The sequence below is a fragment of the Blennius ocellaris genome (assembly GCF_963422515.1).
Source record: "Blennius ocellaris genome assembly, chromosome: 13".
In the NCBI taxonomy this organism is placed as follows: domain Eukaryota; kingdom Metazoa; phylum Chordata; class Actinopteri; order Blenniiformes; family Blenniidae; genus Blennius; species Blennius ocellaris.
Genome location: NC_137662.1, coordinates 12,667,531 through 12,691,941, shown reverse-complemented (window position 1 = coordinate 12,691,941; position 24,411 = coordinate 12,667,531). Strand labels below are relative to the sequence as shown.

Sequence of the window (24,411 nt, the reverse complement as noted above, 5' to 3'; positions counted from 1 at the left end):
ACATGGATTAATTACAACATTTTCAAAGGTTACAGTGACATACAGAGCAAAAGACAAAAACACAGGTCCTGAAACAATTATTGAATCACCACAAAGCACAAACGAGTAAGTAAATTAGATTCGGCAGCACAGGTTAAATATGACTGGTGGGTTGCTGGTGGAGCAACAGGATTTGTGGGTTTCTACCACACACAATACAGCTTTAAATAAGCTTGTGTTCCACAGCACTTATCTAAAATCCTGAAAACTCATTATTACTGTTCATGATACAGCTACATCATTAATGTTGCCGAAGGAGCCAAGTCATTATTAGATTAATTATTTTAATTGGTAAAATTGAGCATGTTGTGTGTGGTAGCTTTTATATCTAATTATATTTTCAGAACAAGCTTATTAACTGGTTTGTCTGTCCAGGTTACGTCCTTAAAAAAAAACCTGTGGATGCCTTCTTTGAATTCTACAAACAATAGTGAGCCTTTGAAAATAATAAATAATATTACGAGAAAGTTGATCTACAGTAATGAATAGAGGCTGGTTTACATGAAATTCCACCAGATTCCACAAGAAACACGATGGAAGCTCTTACTCAAACTTGCCTTTTCACTTATCAAAACAATGAATTGTGAAGTAAATTTATTCAAGAAGACACTGAAATGCAACAAATATAAAGTACATTCAAAAATATATAGCAAATGTGAAAATGTGCATGGAAAACAACATGACAGAAACTGTTTTTTTACAAAGATATACAAAATTAAAGATCATGTAATAACTACAGCACATGTTTTGAAATAAGCTTGTGTTAAACCATTAAAGAGGTATTTTAGGCAGTTAGTTCCCATCTCAAAGGTGAACTAGGAACACACGCATGCTTTTAACACTGTCAGGACCTAAAATGTTATCCGTCTCACGTCAAGGCAAAGAAACACAGCAAAGCGCATGTACATGGTAGTGCTCAGGATCAAAACATTGACTCAAGCATTAGAAATCATAATAGCTACAGTTTTAAGTGAATAAAAAAAAAGTGCCATAATGTTTCTTTGATAACTTTTCCGTCATAAAAATAGAAGCAACAGGATTTGTTTTGTGGAAAATTATCTAACAGAAATAACAACACTTTACTAAACATGGTCTGAAAGGATCATTTTTGAAATCATATTAAAATAAAAATAATCTGTTGCATCACATTGATGTGAACAACGCTGTTAAACGTCATTACATTAATAAAGAAAAAGTCACATTGTGGTCCAGTTCAACATTCAGTAATGGTTAACAGTGAGACATAAAACTCACAGTCGGTCTCCCTGAACTAAGTTTCCTGATCTCCTCATCACAATCCACACAGGCCAGTTAGACTGTTTCTATGAAGCAAATACAGGCTGTCACACGTCACATCACTTCAAGTAATTCACAGGACTTTTCAGGATGTGTGTCACAACCATTTTACATGACAAACAAACAAAAAAAGAGGTGAAATGATAAAGATTTTTCAAAGTACAGTACCCTTTCTGGCACTTTAAACATTTTACATTACGAGGCTTTAGTGAAGACACTTGAACTTGAAATTATCCTCAAAAACCCTCATCTAGCCTGACGTTCACCTGTAGACGGCCTACAGTTTGTACACACCTTCAATAAATCTCCTTGAGATACAAAATTAAATCATGGCGTTTCCTCAGGCGCAGTCCTTGGATCCAAGCTTTGCTTTCTACACATGCTGACCGGGGCTGCTTCAAACAGCACTCGAACGCAGTGGCGTCCATCACAAGTGTCCGAGATCAACCAAGACCTGCCGTTTCACTGCTGCTAAAAAAAACAGGTCTCCAAGACAAGGTTTTAAACATCCCAGCATGACAAAATGATCCATCCATTGTCTAGAACTCTTATCCACACTGGACCCTTAGAAGAAAAAAGAAGTATCTGCAGGAAACCCACTAACGCAGGAAGAGCATGCCAACTTCCCACATACATTTTAAGCTTATGGGAGTGATAATCAGACACTTCCAGCATACCAAAATCAATTGTTTTAGAGCCTAATCTGTGCATTTGTTACTCTTTGAGAACAGACTTCTGCAGTCTCCTTTCAACAACTGAAATATATAACATATGAAAACAAAAACCTCCCTCTCATACAACTCACCTGAACCTCTATCTCTAAAAACTAAAAATTTCAAATTACTGCTAACATTCACAACACAAAATGGTCTTGGACCAAACTACCTGAGGAAATGATGTATCCCTTTCTGCTCACCATGGCCACCTGTAATATTCTCAGAGAGTACTCTGAGAATATTTCCACTTTTAATGCAGAAACTATTGAAAACAGGAGCCACAATCTAGTGTAATCACATGCAATTGTGGAATGATCTTGCTTTCTCCATCCAAAAAGCCACCTTACTTTCTTTTAGGTTCTTACATTCATTTTCAGTGGGTGCAGTAGTGAAAAATAATTCAACATGATCCAGCAGCTTACACACTCCCCATGATCCAGGTGCATGATCTTTCTCCTCTTCCACTACATGCCAGAGCTCGGCAATGTGACACCCATGTCTATATTAATCAGCGTTTATTTTCCCCAAACACTGAGAGGTATAAGCAATCTTCCATCTGCGTATAACTGCTGCCTCATTCACCATCATCTGTTTTCTTCCATGGATTAAAATTTTTTCTTTGTCCAGCCAATGTGTCTCTTTCTTCCATTCCTGCCTCATCGTATCTTCATTTTACACTGCTGATGCTGACTTTACTTTGATTTATTTACCCAAGCTTCACAGCTCTTCAATCTCATTGGAGTCTGATGCTCAAGTTGTTCTTCAATCAATGTATCTTGAGTAGAGGCTGAATGTGCCAATCCGTTTACTCACTGCTGTCGGTACTTTGCTTCTGATGACATTTGAATGCGACATACAACAAAACCATATTTTCCTTTGCTGCAGCTTCAATAAATTCAGTTTGTTCATTGTTTGTTGAGTGAAATTGAGGTTTTACCACAATAGCCACCAGAACACATCCCTGCACCGAGTAGGCTGAATATGCAGTATTTGGCCACATCATAATGTATACTCTTTGTGCAGAATTTACACAAAAGCCATAAACATCTCTAGAGTAAGAGTACTGTCAGGATCCCATCACCCCAATATTTGTTTTTCTCTTCCTTGGTTTCCTGTTAAACTAGAATAGAATTTAAAATCCCAATTTTAACCCATAGGAAGGTCTTAACAATCAGGCTCCATCATATCTTAAAAAGATGTTAGTCCTAGATCACCCCAGTAGATCGTTCTGTTCTCAGACTGCTGCTCACTGGAGGTTCCTATGTTTTCTAAAAGCAAAATGAAGAGCAGAGCTTTCATCTTTCAGGCTCCTTTCATGTGGAAACAGGTCCCAGTTTCAGTTAGTTAAGGAAGCTCACATAGTCTCTAACTTTGAAGGTTAATCTTAAAGCTTTCTTATCCAATAAAGCTTACAGTTATGGCTAGTTTATAGGTCCGGACTGCTGGGACTGGGCTTCTTTACTTTTTTACTCGCCATGTTTCACTATTACATGTCACTAACAATTCTCTCTCTCTCTCTCTCTCTCTCTCTCTCTCTCTCTGTCTCTCTTATATATATATATATATATATATATCTACCTCTACCCCCTACCTGAACCAGGGTTTGCATCCCCACCCACTATCTCCCGGTCTGTCCTATCTTTTGATCTCCCTCTATCCCCTCACAGCACCCAGAACAGCTGAAAGCTGCCACCTCTGAACTTGGCGCTGCAGGTTTCTTCCTGTTAAAAGGGAGTTTTTCTTTCCAACCGTTGGCTTGCTCATGTGGAATTGTTGAATTTTTCTGTGTAAAAGTGCCTTGAAATGACTGTTATATTTTGTGCTGTACAAATACAACTGAATCTGAATATTACAGAAAGCACTCGCTCTTCTATCATTGTGTAAAACCAATAAACTAACAAAATGGACAAAAACATAAATTAAACATCAAACCAAATATTTACAACAGGAAATAATCCCACTTAATCTAAATTATTTGAATAACTGCATCATAAGTCACAGACAGGACCATACAAAGGTTAAACACTAAACATTGAGTGTGTGTTTTTATAATAAACGGATGTCTGTGGGATTTGAGTGGTTTCACAAAGAGTCATTAGAAAATAGTAGTCGGTTCTTGAGTGCTCACACGTCCCTCAGTGACGATATATATGTATGTATACATTTTTTTGTAATTCAAACATCCTCGGGTAGTTACGTTTCTTACTTCACTACTTCAATCACAATGTTCTCTGGAAGTTTGAAAGCATCCACCTGAAGTATAAAATCACACAATCTGATCAGATATGCGAGACAAATTGTCCACGTTATGTACTTGTGTTGACAGTGATTTCCGGCTGTCTGTGCTCGCTCGAGTCCTTGTCCTCTTTGCTTGGTCTTGGCGTAGCCCAAAACAATGGCAAGAAAAGGCTGATTTAAACTCCCCACGAAACTTCCCTGGAGAACAAATAAAACAACAACAAAACCTATTTTTAGATTGTAAACTGTTGCTTGCCTCATCGCAAACGTTTTTCTTTAGAATCAACATTTTGGACAAAAAAAACTTCCATATTACAGTATGCAACAAAAAATAAGGCAATGTGTGCTTGGTAGATTATCTTTTTGTTGTAATAATGCATTTTTGCAGCAAATCCTAAACCACGGAAAATCCTAAGTATTTCCCTTTTCAAAAGGCCACATTTGTTAGGAACATGCATTTGTGAGGTGAGCAGCTGAGTGTGTGATGCCAAATGTCTCCTCCCAATTGCAAATGATTTGAATTGCTGTTGCTATTGAGGTCTGTTGTGAGCTTATGGTGCCTTTGGTGGTGTCAGTACCTCCTACAGAGATCAGTTGGTGTCCATTCTAAAAAAAAAAAAAACACCATGGCACGTTAGACACATTCAGATGAGGCCCATGTGATAGGCAAAATCGGGTTTAACAAAATGTCGCATGCATAATGGGGAAGAAGAGACGGACAGCAAAAGGCATCCTTCAGATTATTTCCTCAATCTGACAGTGCTGAAGAACAAGAACTAATCTACATGTTAGCAGTCAAGGTTGCCAGTAAAACATATCACCCACAGCTCCTAGTCCAGACAATGTGGAACAGACTGCTCACAGTAATTTTTTCTGGTCTCATCAAGCTGCCAGGATATTTATCATGACAGCTGATCACCATCAGGTCTGTTTGCACCAGCCTCAACATGGACATAAACATTTGGAGGAACAGTACGTATAGCAATTATTCTGTCCACAGCCTTTTGATTATAGAGTCAAAGTGCAGAGAATATGTGCAGAATGCTTTGCTGAATGCTGCACTGATAGAATAACATATTCTGGTGGAGGCCGTATGATAATGTGACATATAATATTTGATAATATTCATCACTGAGAAAACTAGGTTTGCCATCATTGGGGGAAATCTCAGTGCAGAGAAAGATGGAGATATTGATATATAACCACTGGCAATTCTGTATATCCACAGCCTGTGGTCAAACTCCTCCTGGATGACAACAATAAACCCGAAAGAGCATCATTTTTCAGGGACTACCTGCAGGATTTGGGAGAGGAGAAGATGGAATTCCCCGTCAGCCAAATTAATCTAAATTCCACTTGTGATCAATGTGGATGTGATGGTTGTGCCAAAGAGACAATACAACCATGTTGGCTGAATACTAAATGCTGGTGGACGAAGAGGCTGCCATCAAACATCAGTGTGTGAGCTGTGACTATTATGAGGAGCGGTTGTCAGCCTGATGTAGCCAGTATTCTTGTTTATTCAGCCTTTATTCACCCAACCCACTAAATAATTACCAAACAAGAGTCAACAGTAGAAAAAAAAACAATTTGGCTGAGAATTTTGTTGTTGTTGTCGTAACCCACATACTCAGTTCCTTCACCCATTCCCCAAATGCATGTCCTTTACAAATGAGGAAGAATTAAAAGAGAAATAAACAAAGAAACAATCAATTCAATCCCAGTACTATTGGCAAAAGTATGTGGTTAAAAAGCCATTAATAATCAAAGTGGTTCTAAACAACAGCATCTTTTAACTTTACTTGAGTATATTCTGACAGTACTTTTACTTGTAAAAAAAATTCAAAACATTTGAGATTATCTAAATCTTGTCTTTTATTATTATGTGTACATGAGCAAAAAAAAATCATCAGATTCCACATCTGATTCAAAGCACTGAGCTGTATGGCTGTTACCACACTGTTCACTAGAGGGCAGTAGTATACTAATACAACTAATCTGAGAGATGAGGCAGGAGAAAACTTACCACTGAGGAAATTGTAGATGATAGGATTTGCTGCACTGTTGGCGTATATAAGCCAGTGTGAGAAAGTGAACCATGCATACACAGTCTCTCTGTCGTTGGTGTTCTTGAAAGTTCCAAAAACTCTGTGAGTGATGAGGTACAGGGTAATTGTAACCAAGTTAATAATATTTTGCATTCACACTATCTTGAAAGCAACAGTTGATATCAGTCTGTGTTAAACTCAAAGCTGAGTTGAGATGAAAAATAAAAAATGTGACTTATGTGCATTTGATCTGTACTGCTTCTCTTTGATTTGAGTGTGAGTGCGGAAGCTTCAAGGCTTGTGGTATTATTACCTCTTCATAACATTGAGCACGCTGATTGGCAGGTAGCAGAGAGCAAAAACAAAGAGCACCACCATCAGCATGCGAGCGGTTTTCCGTCGAGCTCTGATCTGTTTGATCTCAGCACAAACGGTGCTGGTCTTAACTCTCACAGACTCTCCCGGACCTGCAGTCGGAGCAGAACACTGGAACGACCTCCACTTCCTCTGCATCACTGATGTGCTGCCAGGAATCTGTTGATTCAACAGGTGTATACATTAGATGCAGTCAATTTGACTTCCTAAGATCTGGTCTCTTGCATTTGGGGCATACACACCTGTTGACACCACAGCTTGTGACATATCTGAATGTACGCCAGGACCATAAGGCACAACGGTGCAAAGTAAGTGACAATGAAGAAACAGGTGTGATACACCTTTGGGTAGATCTCAGCTGTTAAAAGACCAAAGTTTACAGTATGTCAATAGGAATTACAAAATCGAAAAATTACCTCAATCAACACTGACTAATTCATTGAACGTCAGGTTGAGGACTTTTCTTGATGAGGTTTGAATTTCCTCCCTATGTGGGTTTTTCTTAAGGTCACATCACTAATAGACATGCTTGGTGCAGACCAAATACAGCATTTCAGCTCAAGAATCTCACAGGGATTGTGAGCTTGCAGTCATCGATTCAGCTGTAAATCCAGCATCACATCAAAAAGAGCTGAAAGATTATATAAGCCCAGTTGTGCCCAAAAGTTGAAGTTGAACCAGAATTGCATCTTTTGATAGGATGATGATTACATTATCCTCAATAAGTGAAATAATAATATAAGAAAAAACTATTGATAATGAGGTATACGTTTAAAAATCCTCAGACAATTCAACATTTGAGCGGACCATGTGGACTGTAATCCAAAGCATACTTACTTTTAATACAGACAAGTAATTTATCTGTTCATATTTAAGTTGATGACACCTTCAACTCTATTCCAAAATGTGGTGATGCTTGCTGGTTTAAATATGAGTAAAATAAATGTAATCTTCTTCATGCATGATCTCACATATCCCAAGTCAAATATTCAGTGTAATTCCTGAATGTACTTAACAACCCTTGAATCACAAAGTCATTTCTCATTAGTTCTTTCTTTTATTCCTCAGCAGTGATGAAGGTTATTACTGACTGAACTGATTTGACAGTTAAGTGAAAGTCTTCCCTGCTGTCACTCTCCCTCCATTAACATTTCCATAATTGCATTTACATAGATAACAGTAAGATGAATAAAAGAACCATTCAGTGTTCAAACGTATCAAATCAATGACTCATTTTAATAACTGTTAACATAATGAATATATCTTGTAAAACACTAATTAGCCAATAAACCTGATGGGCTCATAAGAGCATCAACCGAAACAAAATCCTTTTAAAACAAACCTGGTAATGTCAAGTCAACTCTCACATAAACAAATCATTTAAAAAAAAAGAAAAGAAAAGAAAAAAAAAACTACTTCAGGTAAGTGATGACATTAAAAAAAAAAGACTATTTATTGTGACTTCATCACGTTCTACAATCAGTTTGCATGATATATTTGCACAATGTTTTCATATGATCGAGGAAAATTTGTGAAAACCCACCTCCCCAATGTTCGTCGCACACTGTGAAGAGGCTGGTCTTGTTTGTGAGTTCAGGCAACAGGCTGCTGCACTCCATCACCACAGCTTGAGGGATCATGACGATGCATGACACCACCCAGATGACCACGATGCTCTTGCGAGCTCTTTTGGCCGTGCTCTTGAACATCAGCGGGTGGCAGATAGCATACCAACGGTCCTGGGCGATGCAACTCAGAGTAAGGACTGATACGGAAACCGAGATAGTCTGTGGATAAATAACCCATGAATAAGGAGAGCATAATCTTTCTTATATTACTCAGAATATACTAACACAGTGTGAGGATATATTGAGGATACTAAACATGAACAGCATGACTGGAAGGTATGACTTTATATATACAAGTCAATCTATTCTCAGTTGAGCTGGAACAGCACAAAGGCATCATTCTCGCTGATATCAACAACTGTAAAAGTTGTCCTTAGTGTTAATGCAAACAAAAACAAAAAAATAGAAATGTCATTATTTAATACCGAATAACAAAATTCCTTATGAACTTGGTTTCCTCATAATTTGGCTTTGACGCAAATACTATTTTGTAACTATAAAGCAGTTGACTATGTCTTTTGCAGCATTATGGCACAGGGTTCTTGGATTCAAATAATATGTATTCTTGCTGCGGATAATGCCTTCTTTGTTATTTCTACATCTTGAAGGGTCATCCTATGGATCAGACTGTTGGACATTTACAACAGTTATGTTGCCATTTAATTGGACATAGTAACCAAAAAAGGGAGGAAAATATACAATAGTTTCTTTGTCTGGATAAATTATATTTTTTCAAGAAGCACAAACATTCTAGCACACACAACCATGAGATAAATTTAAATCTTTCATATTAAAAAAAAAATGTAAATGGTAGAACTATTTGAATAATTGTGTGGTGCAGTCAGGTGAATCCAGCCTTAAATGATGGCATCAGAAATGTTATTGTGGAAAGGTGTGCATTGACCTTTATCTACCATTATATTTCTATTTCCAGTATCGATCAGGAGACCAATAGTTATATTCATTGAAATATAATACAATGCAAGACTTTAATCATTCAGAAGGTCAAATGCATACTGAGCAACTAGGAATGAGAGCCTCGTGAAAATTAAAAGGGATGTTATAAAAGGGAGCACGAAACGGGGGCCAGGTTTGAGTGAAGACTTGCTGGAATCAGTCCATGTATCAAATAGTGAAAAATCAAACTAAGCTATTGGGGATCAAATCAAAACTAAATAACAAAAAGTCAAATTATTTACTCATATCAAACATCATATAGATTTCAAAATCAGACAGATCAGACATTTTAGATATTTAATGTTGAGATAAAGAATAAAAAAAAATGGAACAAGAACAAGAACAAGAACAAGAACAAGAACAAGAACAAGTACAAGAACAAGAACAAGAACAAGAACAAGAATAAGAATAAGAATAAGAATAAGAATAAGAATAAGAATAAGAATAAGAATAAAAATAAAAATAAGAATAAGACATTTCAAAAATGTATTCATGATTCCTTCTCAAAAAGGAACAAACAATGCGGAAAAAAGCCTCTGCTACTGCACCTACATTAAAGTTCTTCCATTTGAAAACCACTTGAATGAATTAAAGGTTGTGACACTGTCCGGGCGACCACAATAATCTTCTTCAGAATTTCTATTGTCTCTTTGATGGAAGGCAGTCTACGCCCACCACTATCTAAATTACAGGCCATCCTCACACTACACAACACTTTCTAGGCGGCCAGGCTATACCAGATAAAGCAAGATGATATTCTGTTGAAATGCACCAACATTAGATGAGTCCTTTTGATGCGTGGGTCGCTTCTTCTGATGGCAGTGTGTTCATTGAGTTTAATACATTGGAAATGGTTGGACTGTCGATGAATGTCATCAGTTCACAACAACAGTGTTGATTGTATGACGAATTTCAGAATATTTGCATCATTACCTGAGTATATTATTACTCGCAGGTTATTAGCAGGTTATTGCTCAATAACTCAAAATTTTTCAAAATGTATATTTAAAGAAAGTCACAAGTACACTAAGTTCCAAGGATTAATTAAAAAGTATTCATGTAAAGTTGAAATAACACACACAGTAGATCAAAAAGGGCAACATTATGAGTAATTATTATCAGAAAGGAGAAGTTGAGCTCGGTGTCTTATATTAGCTTTGAAATGGATCCACAATGATAATACCAGAGGTTATTATGCAAATCATAATGCAAACATCAAAGTTAACAAATAATATAATGAAGTTACAACCAACTATGAAACAATTTTACTGAGTTCTCCGAGATGTTCAAAAGCATGTATAATAGTACAAATAATAGGACTGAATTATCTGAATAAACACAATCAAGGTGCAATGAAAATTGCCAGACATTCAAACTAAAATCTTCCAATAGTAGATTTCTGGGTCTTCTTAGAATTAGTCCCAAGAACCTTATGAAGAGTTGACTTACGAGTAAAAAAAATATTTGCTGAAAGCTGCACTTAAAAGTCAGTTATCAAGCATCTTACTCGTACTTTCAGCGAAGTGTAGGACTGAATCTTAAGTGTCACACTCAGAGGTGAATTACAACAGTTCCATGTTCCATAAATAGAGTTTTAGGTGACGCCACTTCAGTGTACATAGAAATGACCAATCACAGAACAGAAATCCTTTTCGAAGAATAAAGAAATAGCTTAGAAATATTTAAATATGCAATGGGAGTGCATATTTTGACAATAATCTACAAAATAATAGAAAACATATTGGCAATGAATCAAAAAAAAATTTCCTTATCTTTTCTTTTTTTTTTTTTAAAGCAAGTTTTAAACAAGGCTTTTATGGTGGGGCGACAGACTTGAGGGAACAAGAGAGAGAAAGGGGGGAGGGAGAGTGAAATACACAAACGCTGAGTGTTTTATCTCTGTTCATAACGAGCGCTTAGTGACGTGACGCCCCTGAATGCACCCTTGTATTATTATTATTATCGGCATGAAGCTCATTTCAGTGAAGCTCGCCGGGTTCAAAGCTTTTGAAAAAATTAGCAGCTCATCGTTCAGAAATTACGGAAAGTTCCGGTAGGCGCCATATGCTAGAAAAACGTCCTGGTATGCTGAGGGGTAACATTTAAAGGTGCCGGTACTGCATACAGGTGCATAGCAACTCACTAATGCCTCATTTCCACCACACAAAAAGTGCAGGGACGGAACGGAGCGGTACAGAGCGGTATGGCAAAGCATACCCAGAGCCAAATCTGAAAGTTGCGCTGCAAAAAAAACATACAAACCAGTGTGTAAAGCTGAATATGTTAACAACAGAGGACTCTGTCTGAGACAGCCAACGTATTAAAATATTGAGGGCGTGTAGTAAATCACTGACCAATCAGCATGCGGCTCCTCAAAACTGTACTGTTCAGTTGTCCTGAGTACCGCAACTGAAGGGTGGTGGAAAAGCGCCAACCTTTGCACCGGTTATTTTGGTACCATCAACAATTCATGCCATGGAAACCCGAACCGTACCGGACAATATGGAGTGATATTTACACTTAAGAAAGTTGACAAATAGCTTTTATTCTTAGGTTTGAGAGTAGGAATACATTTCACAAATTCTCAGGACTAAGGAGTAAAATGGACGCTTGATAATTATGGCCTCGGGCGTTGTTTTCCTTTTCTTTTCTCTTTTTTTTTGAAGGAACCCAAAGAATTCTAGTTGAAGAATCTGGGATCCATGCATGATATTCATTTGGTATTATGCTTCATTCTGTTCATGTTAATTTGTCTTTGATTGTCAATAAAAAATGAGTTTGGATCAAACTAAAAAAGTCAATCTAAAATTGTAAATCATGGATTTTGCCAGCAACTTATATTCTTCTATAACAAAAGAAACACTGTTGTACGTTGAACATAGGCACACATGCACACCTACATACTATAACCTTGATATTACACTCAGGCCAGATCAGGCAAAATGAAATAAATAAATGATAAAACATTGTTGTATGAATGACAGTGATTTTGTCATCACATCCAGTTTGAAGCGATAGGACAAATAACATAGTCAGCTCTGTGTGGTGTTCCCTGCACCATGCCGAGCATCAGTTATATGCTTTATAGACCATTATATAGCGATTAAATACAGGAATTGCACAAATATGCCACATGTGTGGGAACTGCCTCATTTTCAAAAACAACAGGGGATTGTCCCTGCAAATACTGGAACGGCAGCAATTAAAGTTCAAAGCACAAACGATAAACAGAGCACCATCCCAGAAGCTACTTATTTAATGCCATGAAGTGTGATGTGTATTGAGAAACCAGCCGCATGTATACAAAACTGAATCTTTGTCTCAGATTCAATTGAATTGACCTTTTTTTAAAAAATATATTCACTTAGATTGATTGGAGGCTAAAATTGGGCTAAAATTGGCTAAAATTTAAATTGGGGCTAAAATTAGCTTTGGTACACAAAGATTTTTGTGCTGAACACAGAATGATCGAGGTAATTCTTCTTTTAGGCAGTTTGGAAGATATGCTTACAACGTAATGACACGGCGATAATTAAATGAAGGTACGAGAAAAGACATCGGATGATTTGCTCATGGTGAAAAAGATCAGCATGGAAAAAAACATCAAAGGTTTCACACTGTGCTCATCCTGTGGACATGGTGGAAAAGGTTTGCTTTTGAAATCGCATGAATAAAAGATAATAGGAGCATATGTGTTTTGGTATTTATTCATACAACATTTACAAGTCAAACGGCCTCGATCATTTTACAAGGTTTTGAGCAATTTGAAATGCAGATGCAAATGTCACCACTTACCTGCAGATAAGGGACGACTTTGCAAAGAGTGTTTCCAAAGAACCAAGTCTCCGTGATGTCGACAACAAGACTGGCGGGCAGGCAGATGATCGTGACCAACACGTCAGCGAGAGACAGGTTCACTATGAAGTAGTTGGTTACGGTGCGCATGTGACGGTTTTTCCACACTGCAAAACAAACTGACAGTGATGCACAATCAAGTACGGGTCAACAAAGTTAAATCCACGGTGTAGTATACTCACTAAAATCAGTGACTCAGTCGTGTTAATCGAAGAGCTTGAATCATTCAGAAGTGTAAATATTAACACAAAGTAAAGTTTGGATTTGTTTTAGAGCAGATGGGATGAATCAGAAGGTGAATTTCACGCATTTGCTTTATGCCATTGTGCACATGCATGCATGTGTGTGTGTTGTTATGGCAATCTATATCAACACACGTAATAGTAAGGTGCTCCAACATGAATTAAACCCTGCTGCAGTGCCAGTGCAATGTGCAAAACTGATTTAGAAGGTGGGTGGTGAAACTATTTTGACACTGAAAAACACTTAAGCCTCTGAGCTCTGTAGGAAGTAATTTTTAATGTGGAGAAGCTATTTTAACTGTAAATGAAGTTAGACGCCTAACGTTGCAAACTGTGTTTTTTTTACTGCCGGATTAAAAGTTTTTAGAGCATGAATGTCACAAGGTATAACCTCAGGTATCCTGAAATGTAACTGTTCAATGGAATAAATGCTTTCAGTTTATCTAAAACTCAAAGTTAATCCAGGGGCTTAAAACAGCCTTGTTCAATACCAGTAGGCTATTAAGTTTCAATGGAGCGCCAAGCACACAGCATGTGCAAAGAACATTTGGAAATCGTTTACCCGTCATGTACCCAACTCCTTTTCACAAAATTAAAACAAAAAGTCTGTTGTATCCATCTCTCCTCTATCCTCTCACCCCAAAGATGCCACCCCTGAGCATGGTTCTGCAAAGTTTTCTTCCTGCTCAGGGGAATTTTCCCTTTTCCGAAGTCACTCATGCTTGCTCATGTGGATCTGTTGGATTTCTCTCAGTTTAAAAAAAAAAAAGCACCTGTAAATGACTGTGCTGTATTTGGTGCCACATAATTAAAGAATTGAATGGAATCCCCTACTCGCCTCAGGCACCATCCTCATACTTGCCACCACCAGAGTCCAGACTGGGGGGGGAAGACTAATCCGAGATTATCATGCCCATGCACTCACACCATCACTACCCTCCGCCATGGTCTGAGCGCCAAATAACTTTCATAACCAATAAAGTTCTACTAACACATTTCTGTTTCTGTCTGTCTTGGCTTGTTAACCCATCTCGGACACACATTGTGCCAAACTTCCAATCATGGTGTGCGACAATCACTCAAAGGAGACATTCTTGCTAGTATCACATGATCTCGTTATCCTAAGAGTGACTTAACAGTCTGTGATATAACACATTCAAAATGAAAGGTCAGTTGTTAGAGAAAGGTCTGACAACAAGCTCATTGTGTATTGGAAATACAATATTTTGGATGCTTGGGGCCCATTAAGCTTCCATGAAAATAAACACATACTCACTAATGACATCATGAACAATAATAAAAATGTAAAAAACACAAATGACAAAATATTAGCATTTTGTCTAAATCTTTGGTCTTTTCAAATAGTAACTATAAATTCTGACGAAGCTCAGAACTTTGCATGTGAATCAGACTAAACTAAAAGAGGCTTGATTCACACAAGAGAGGCTTTTTCATTGAAAATGATTGGTTGTTTTTTTTTTTTTAAGTGCTTTTGACATTCTCTTTTTACACCTGAGTGTTGAACACAACATAAGAGATGATGATTGCCTTACCTAAAAGCTAAAATAGATGAGTGAAGCATATCAAAACCTCAGTGCACACCCACAAAGTCCAGGCTATTTCTGATGCCTGTCACTTCACTCCTTTGTGTTTTCAGCCATCTGGGATTTCAACTCTGTTGACTGATGTCACATTTAAGACTGTAAAGCAACTTCATATTTATGTTTACTTGACTCCCCTAGGATGGCACTTTAAAATTGCTTATGTAAAACAGTAACGCTGCTGCGGTTTGCATAAGAAAGATGAAAAGCTGATGCGGTGTCTGAAACGTCATAGAGATATTTCTGAGGACATTAATGATGAAGAGCTGTGAAGATGTGAAGTTGCCATATCTTAACCTGTTAAATTTACAATCAAACTTTGTTTGCAGAGTAATACAAATAAAGATTATATAACAATGATAATAACTCAGCTAATGATCTAAGTGATCAAGCCTTTTGCTCTGAAATCTAGAAAGACTCATAATACAGATTTCTTTTTTGGTTTCCACATTAATAGTTATGAGTCATATCTTTTAGAAAGATGCATGTCAATTGCTTCTTTTTGTAAAAAAATTGTACATGTACAGGACGGAGCTAAAACCAGTGATACAAGCCAGATGGCACCTCATCCCTCAAATCTACACACAAAGTATGTAGCTTAATGTGAATTGATGAATGGCGTCAGTTTTTGGGAAGAACACATTGAAAATAAATGCCACAATCTTAGAGAATTTGACTGAGGACTGATTGGATCATTGTACATTATTTAATTATTATTTATTTTGTTACTGCAAAATACTATGAATTGTCTTGTTGCTGAAATGTTCAATACAAATCAAGTTTCCTTGACTTAAAAACACAGAAATATGGCTTTATTTACAGTAAGTGGTACATAATACACCAGGAGCTGTGCTGGGGAAGCAAAACACTTACATCAATACACATTATAGAAACAAGGGTAATAAATAAAAACCATAAGAAAATCCTTGTGAATGAGGTGGTGGATTAAGTAATGAGCTCATGGAAAATGTTTTGATTGTCTGAGAGTATGAATAGGGTGTTATCAGGTTATGAGCATGCTTGGAATATAGGCAGCAAACTGGCATATACATGTGAATGAGGCATGAATAAAGCAACTTTGACCACTCCAGAGAAGACAACTCCACTGGTTCTCTTTATGAAGTCAAATATATTCAACTGGCTGCTGTGAAAGGGAAGAGTGCAATGAGTGTAGGAGCAGATTTATACGGTGGCCCTGAAGTGCAAACCACAACAACAAATCACTAAACACAACAACAAATTGAAAAACACAACAGCAAATTCAAAAGCACAACAGAAAAAACACAACTGCAAATTGAAAAACACAACTGCAAATTGAAAAACAACACATTTGTTGTTCCATTTTTTCATTTGTGTTGTGTTTTTCAATTTGTTGTTGTGTTTTTTTCATTTGCTGTTGTGTTTTTCAATTTGTTGTTGTGTTTTTTCATTTGCTGTTGTGTTTTTCAATTTGTTGTTGTGTTTTTTCAATTGCAGTTGTGTTTTTCAATTTGTTGTTGTGTTTAATTATTTGCTATTGTGTTTTTGAATTTGCAGTTGTGTTTTTCAATTTGTTGTTGTGTTTAATGATTTGCTGTTGTGTTTTTGAATTTGCTGTTGTGTTTAATGATTTGCTGTTGTGTTTTTCAATTTGTTGTTGTTTTTGATGATTTGCAGTTGTGTTTTTCACTTTGTTGTTGTGTTTAGTGATTTGTTGTTGTGGTTTGCACTTCAGGGCCACCGTAGTTTTATGTATGATGAACCCCTAAATTGACATTCAGAAACATTCTTTTATATACTGTGTGGTGCTTGGATGTATTTTAGCTGATTAATCAATGTACAAAAACATAAAAACATCAAATGTGGTTCAATCTTTGTACTGTAACTCCGACGTGAATACTGACACAAAGCAATGAAGCTGAGAAAATGATTCAAAAAGATGCCGGCTTATGAAACCTAGGTTTGCTTTCATGTTTCATAAAGGGAATAGCTAATCAGCAAAGAATAAACTAGATACTGTCACACAACCTGTTTTAAAAGGAGGAAGCCTTTCAGTTTAGTCTGCAGAAGTTTGAGAAACCCCATTGTTGCTCCCCTTTCTCACCAAATTCATATCCTGTGGACGAGGTGTCAAAAGTATTATAAAGGACTTGTCGAATTGAACATCAACAATAGGTCAACATGTTTGGGTTCAACTTTGTGTTCACTTTTTGATCAACCTGCTGCTCTCCCAACCCCACTATCGTCCCATCACCAGTCAGAAATGTTTGTCTGAGTGGTAGTTTGGAGAAAACCGCCATCAAATTCTCTTTGTGTTGCCCAAAAATCAAACCTGACCAGCCTGAGGCTGACACATCTTTTCTCTCCTCCAATGTAACAGCAGGTTGATGGGAGATTATATTGATCCTCAGTGACTTGCCTTTGTTCAGTCTATTGTTGACCTCTTCAATCAAATCCCACTCACTGCTCACTATTGCCTCAATGTCCCATTAATGATTATGTCAAGGCACTGTGGAGAATACAGTCTCAAAGCCATTTCATTTCAGTCAAGACAAGCAGAGTGATGACAACATAAATCATGAAAGCCTGCATGATTTGACATGGCCTTGTAACAATTTCAAGAAATCAAAACACCAATATAAGATTATTATAAACCATGAAATATCGCTTTAAAGTGAACATTACTGCAAGCAACTGTGTAAAGAAACATGTTTGTCAGGAACTGACAAAAACCCTTTTTCATATTTAATTAGTGATTAAGCACCCCACCCCCCCTTTTTAGCATTCCCTAATCAATATACCCAAAGAAGATAGAGATATTTATAAGAAACACTTACATTAGACAGGAATAATACAAAGCAGTTTACAGTGGTTTCCATGGACATTTCCAACCTATTCCTTGCCCAAACAGCTGTACCAGCATGCTTCAAATCCACCTCCATTGTTCCTGTGTCAAAAGACTCCAGCCCAACATGCATGAATGACTACCGCCCTGTAGGACTCACACCCATCACAATGAAATGCTTCCAGGAACTGGTTCTGGCACACCTAAACGACTGTCTCCCACCCACTTTGGACCCATACCAGTTTGTCTATCACAGCAACAGGAGCACAGAAGACACAGTCACACATCTAGACAATAAAAACACAAATGCCAGAATGTTATTCGTTAATTTTAGATCAGCATTCAATAGTCTTATCCCCTTTAATTTAGTCATTGAGCATGGGCACCTGGGCATGACACACAAACTCTGGTACTGGGCAATGGATTTTCTGACCAACAGGCCATGTAGTATGTTTGGTCAGGACACACCTGCTCCTCCACCATCACACTCAACACAGGCGTACCACAGGGCAGTGTGCTGAGCCCATTTCTTTCACTCCTTCTTTACCGACGAGTGCAGGTCTGTGCATAGATCCCATATGGTGATACAAACGGTGAACGCCGCCTCATCAGCAACAACGATGAGACAGCCTATATGTAGGATGCACATGATCTGGCTGCTTGGTGAGAGGACAATAACCTACGAATTAACACCAACAAAACAAAGGAGCTCATCGTGGACTTCAGGAAGGAAAGGTGGAGACAGTACAGTTCAATCCGCATCAATAGGACGGCTGTGTGACGCAACTCCAGTTCAAATTCCTGATGATTCAAATCAAATCAATCTTTATTTATATAGCACTTTTTTTATATAATGAAGTAACACAAAGTGCTAAATAAGAATTAAAAACAGTGCAAAGATAAAATGGATGAATAAAAAGCAAATGAACACACACGCACACATGCAGACACACACATAGTGAAGACATGCCTAGTGATATGAAGACATGGCAGGGCACTGAGGACTAAGGTGAGGAAAGGATTTTTTGGCCTTCCACACTGGGGGTGGCACAACTTTTAACCACAGGGGGCACTGCCCCACAGATCCCCCCCCCAGCCGGGCAGACCAGCCAATCCCACCACATACGTGGAGGACCAGCCAGGTGCCCGGGCAGGGAAACCCACGGGACGGCACCACCAGTGGCAAAACCGGCCACCACCAGTGTAGCGACCCTAGAGGAACCACTGGAGATAAAAATGCAGTTAATAACCTAATAAAAGTAGAAAATTACATAATTATCTCAAATAAATAAAAGTAGATAAATACATTGATAAAATACATAAACATATATACATAAATATATAAAAACAGACACAAATATAAAATCAGTTAAAAGCCTGACTAAAAAGGTGAGTTTTTAACCCTTTTTTAAAAACCTCAACAGACTCTGCAGCCCTGACGTTCCCCGGCAGGCTGTTCCACAAACGGGGGCCATAGGCGCTGAATGCAGCCTCCCCGTAAGTCTTGGTCCTCGTTTGAGGGTCAATTAAAAGGCCAGGAGGACCTCAGGGCCCGCGAGGGTTGATATGATAAAAGTAGTTCAGATAAATAAAAAGGTGCAAAACCATTAAGACATTAATTAATTTAAGAACCTTAAAATCGATCCTGAAGCGAACGGGGAGCCAATGCAGCGATTTTAAAATAGGCGTGATGATTGCCCGCCCTCTGGTCCTCGTCAGCACTCGTGCTGCAGAGTTTTGTAAAAGTTGGAGTGGTGATTCACGTTTCAGAAGACCGTACTTGATTCAACAACTCCCCCAGACTGGTCAGGAAGGCTCACTAATGCCTCTTTTTCTTCAGGACACTGAAGATGCACCATCTGTCCTCAGTCATACTCAAGAACTTCGAGCACTGTGCGACAGAGAGAATCCTGACCAGCTGAGTCCAGTTGTCCTATATTTAGTCTATTTTCTAAATATAAAATTGCACTTCTGGAATGGAATCAAAACAACTTTTCATTCCCCTGTACTTGTGGATTGTACATGTGTAATAAAAATTCATTTTAACCCTGATCCTAATCACAATATTAACTATTTGTTGATTCTGGTAGATGTACAGTATGCATAATTTCACAATGAAAGGAGTTCAAGTGGAAACACCAGTGTTGCCATCAAAGCTCTACAGTTTTAATGGTCTCATTAATTCAGCTGAATCCCTGAAAATGATGAAAAGGTTTCCTGTGTACTTTTTTTCACAAAGGAAGTATTTTTAGTCACGAATAATCTTGTGGATAAAGTACTTCTGAGGTTATGTAAAGTGTTATTTAATAAAAATGAATGATTTAAGAAGAACATGAGTGTCCTAGGACTCATTTGTAGCTGTTAAATCCTGACTTGATTGATAGTGTAAAGAGTCTCGTATCATAAATTACATCAAATGAAAATAATTAACACTTAAAGGAGCCAAAGAATGGATTCAACTCCTGAAACTTAAAGCCTGACTTAGAAATAATATTGAATAGAGTGTGATAAAGTGCATGCTCATACAAATAAACTGCACCTCTCATCCCAGCCTGTGAATTTTTTCCCCTGTGAAATCAATATTTTCTTATTTACCCTCATCTCAGTGCAAAACTTCTTATCTTCTGAATCAAATGATACAATATCTAGTTTGTAGGTGAATACACCAACTTCCTCTTGACATTCAGTTGTTCAAACAACTCCCATTATCTCTCAGAATCAAGTGTCTCCTCTCAAGGGCAGCTATTCCCAATAAGCAGAAACGGAAACAGATATGAGCTGCCAATTCAATGCTCAATGGAGTTCAGACAAAGTAAATTTGTTAGTAGTTTGAAAAAGAAAAATAACCTGGCAGCAATCCAGTAAAAGAGACAGACCCAGACAGACGCGGCAAAGAAAACCAAGTGGAAAGTGAGCCAATGGTAGAACAGACATACTCATGCAGTCCACCAGTATTCAGTTTGTTTGATGAGAACTAAAGCAAGACCCAGTAAATAGTATGAGTCGGTGGACGAAAACCTCAAACAAATTTTCATGTTTCCAAATCACATTAAAAGAACAATACTAAGCAGGGTCACCTTGTTATCAAAAGTGTGTGTGTGTGTGTGTGTGTGTGTGTGTGTGTGTGTGTGTGTGTGTGTGTGTGTGTGGGGGGGGGGGGGGGGGGGGCATACTTCATAGTGTTTCACAACACATTTGTCTTATTTGAAATATAATCAATATCTGAACGAGGTTATCAAACAGGGCTTCCATAGAGAAGGAGTCCCTATCAGATACAAAGCAATGACCAATGCTGAATACTAATATGGGAGGGGAAACATAAACATATCCTGCTAAGCAGTTCACAAAATTGGAAATCATGGCAGCACATGACCTATTTTTGAAATGATTAAAGTGGAGTCATAAGTGTGTTTTTTAGAGATATGAATGATCTGACAGTAGTCAGCCTTTTTTGAAATAATCCCAAAAATAATGCACCATGAAACTGCTGGTTGTTGACGTGCTTATATGTATAATTTAGTTTTTCTTTTCAATGTTCCATGAAATATTGTATTTATATATTCAGACATTTGTGCTTTGTTGTTTGTTTCCATGTTTCATTTTCACTGTTTAGTTTTTAGCACCTTTTTTGTCTTGTGTCTAATGTATAAACTAGCAGTTCATTTGTGTCTTACAGTTTTGGCTTTGACTTTGTTTTTTGTTAATTCCTTGCTTTGATCTGTTTATCTTTTACCAATCCACGATTGCGCAAATCCCTATATTGATACTTTTATCAATTTGTTTGTAATTTCCATGATACTATTGTGCCTTGAAACATTGATAACCCAGGAAATTATGTCTACATTTTAGATGTGGAAATAAAGCCCATGCAGGGCTTACAAGATAATATGGATTATTATAGTTCAGTGGTTATCTGGTCACACTGTATCTTCTGCAGGTGATTCCGTGAGAGGTAACTTAATGATGCTGTTTGAGATTCAGTCATTGCTCAGGAAGCCTAAGCAGCAGAGATGATAGTGCAAAGATAGAAAGACAGACACACACGGACAATTGTGATCAGTCTGTCAAATTATGAACTCGATATGATCTGGAGAAATCCTCAGTCTTTTCTTATGAATTCCTGACATAATGGTGTGCTGTGAGCAGCTGGTGGCTGCCATGGACAAATAGATAAACCTGCTTCAAAGACCTCTTTGGTCCGTTCTGTAAATGAGCGAAGAATATCTTCTGTGGTCACCAGCCGATGGTCAGACTGTAGGTCCCTCTGTAAATGGTAACTGGAGTTTTTTTTTAAAGACTTTTAACACACAAAAAAATTATCAAATTGGAAATTATTGTTTTGAAATCACATAAATATGTCATCCAGGTATATTTTAATTGAGTGCTTATTTATCTTATTAAGCTTATTAAGCTTATCTGAAGCAACAACACAGTGCACTTGACTGTGTTGTATGTGGTACTAAATAAAGCTGAATGGATGAAAAGGATGTTACACGTGTTTACTCACACTGTGAAACAAGCGGTTCTGTTTGCACATGATTTATCTTCAAAACGCATCTGTGAGTGTCAAATTAAGGATGCAGTCTGCTCAAGAGTGAGGCGAGATGCGCGCCTCATCCTTCTAATCCTTTTCCATCATTTGATGCGTCCATAACCCGAGATTACTACAATTTAAAGAAATACATTACACTCCAACACAGTGCAATTACACTGTGCTTCACTTTCAGAAAAACGTCCCTTCATATTACAAAAAAAAGTTGCTGAAAGTGTGCAGTTTCTCCTATTATTTGCAATATCTATTACGCATGAATGCGTAAGAGAGGGAAAAGACGAGCAACTTACCAAGAGAATTTCCAATGAGTGACACGAAAAACACAATAATGTAGCCCACAATGAGAACCCACTCGTATTGCTTGGGGTGAAGATACTCTCTCCAGATGTATCTCAGAAGTTCATCATCGTCATCCACGTTGGGGGGCACATTTAACTCCGTGCTGTTTGCCGCTTGTGCCGCAGACGAGCATTGCTCGCAATCCAAATTGCCTGTGATCCCAGACATGCTTCGTGGTGTTTCACGCCTGTCTGTTTTAAATCGTGTGCCTGCCAGTGAAGAGCTGAGAGAGAACTAGGACGTGGCACCACTCGTGCGATATGAGCGCGCTCCCTGGAACTCGTCAGTGTGACGCTGATTCCACATCAGTGTCCGTGCGTGCTGTGCGCACTGTGCGCAGCGCAACAGCAGTAGGGTCAAACGCCACTCACAACTGTGTGGAAAACCCTAAACTAGGAAACGCATTCTCACAGCACGCACCCATACAGAGGGGGGGGGGGGGGGGGGAATAAATCGCTGGGTATTAAAAAAATTAGACTGCTTCCCTCGTCCTTGATTTATTTGACCTACTCTGATAAAAAGATTAAACCTGCTTTAATGGCTTTAGGAGCAAATATCTCAATAGACTGGCAGTTCTTGACCAGCTTTGGAAAAGGAGCAAGGCTGAAGCCAGTTACTTCAAAAGAGTACATACTTTGTGAAGGGTTAAAAAAGAAGAAGAAGAAGAAGAAGAAGAAGAAGAAGAAGAAGAAGAAGAAGAAGAAGAAGTAGAAACAAAAATAAGGCAATAATGTGAATATTTTATGGAAGACTAAAGTCATTTGGTTCAGTTACCCAACAAACGTAGTTAAACACAGTCTTAAACAACAACTTTAAATACATTCGTGATTTTCAGCTCAAGTGACAGTAAACCCACATAACCATCAAAAGTACAAGCTTAAAAGTGTCATCTGTGTGTGCAAATCTATACGTTCTTCTTAAGATGTCATTTTGCAATAACTGCATGTGTGCTTGCGGGCGAGAGCGCGAGAGAGAGGGACAGAGGGACAGAGAGAGAGAGAGAGAGAGAGAGAGAGAGAGAGAGAGAGAGAGAGAGAGAGAGAGAGACAGAGAGAGAGAGACAGAGAGAGACAGAGAGATATTTAGACTGCTAAAATTCTAACAGAATTACACCACATTAAACTACAGAGTGTTTTATGTTAAACATCAAACTTAAACATGAACTTAAATCATGTTCCTTGTCTGTCTTTGTAAATACTCATATTTCATACTAGGTTCATTGCAAGAAGAGTTATGCAGTGATAACAGCTGTACATTTAAAAGCAGATATGTGTTTGTATCATATGTTCAAGGCTGGCTGAATAGAGGTTTCAGATATTGAAAGAAATATAAAATTGCTACAAGTGTTGCGAGTTTTTCCAACAGTATGATTGAAATAGTTGCAGAGGGATGCCTTATGGACAAGGTGTTGTGCCTGAAAGAAATCAGTTGACTGAGTTCCCACATGGAAAGAACCTATATAAACATATATGTTTTAATATAGGTTTTGATATAGGTTTGGCATATATGTGGCATATATAAAATTGGCCGTTTTCCTATATGTTATATACATATATGTACATATATGTGCGCATGTATGCACACATATATGTATATAACATATAGGAAAACGGCCAATTTTATATATGTCACATATATTCCAAACCTATATGCGCATATACGCACACCTATATGTTCCAATATATGCAAACCTATATGTGC

At 37.8% G+C, this 24,411-nt stretch overlaps 1 protein-coding gene across 1 annotated transcript; it reads right to left on the bottom strand.

The window, feature by feature from the left end:
- Window positions 1–4,317: 4,317 nt before the first annotated feature.
- On the bottom strand, window positions 4,318–22,878 carry hcrtr2 (hypocretin (orexin) receptor 2; the record flags this gene model as incomplete). Its single annotated transcript, XM_080507713.1, has 7 exons — window positions 4,318–4,487; window positions 6,316–6,437; window positions 6,651–6,871; window positions 6,955–7,070; window positions 8,256–8,499; window positions 13,093–13,271; window positions 22,662–22,878. The coding sequence occupies 7 exons, from the start codon at window positions 22,876–22,878 to the stop codon at window positions 4,318–4,320; spliced, it is 1,269 nt and encodes a 422-aa protein (XP_080363839.1).
- Window positions 22,879–24,411: the final 1,533 nt, after the last annotated feature.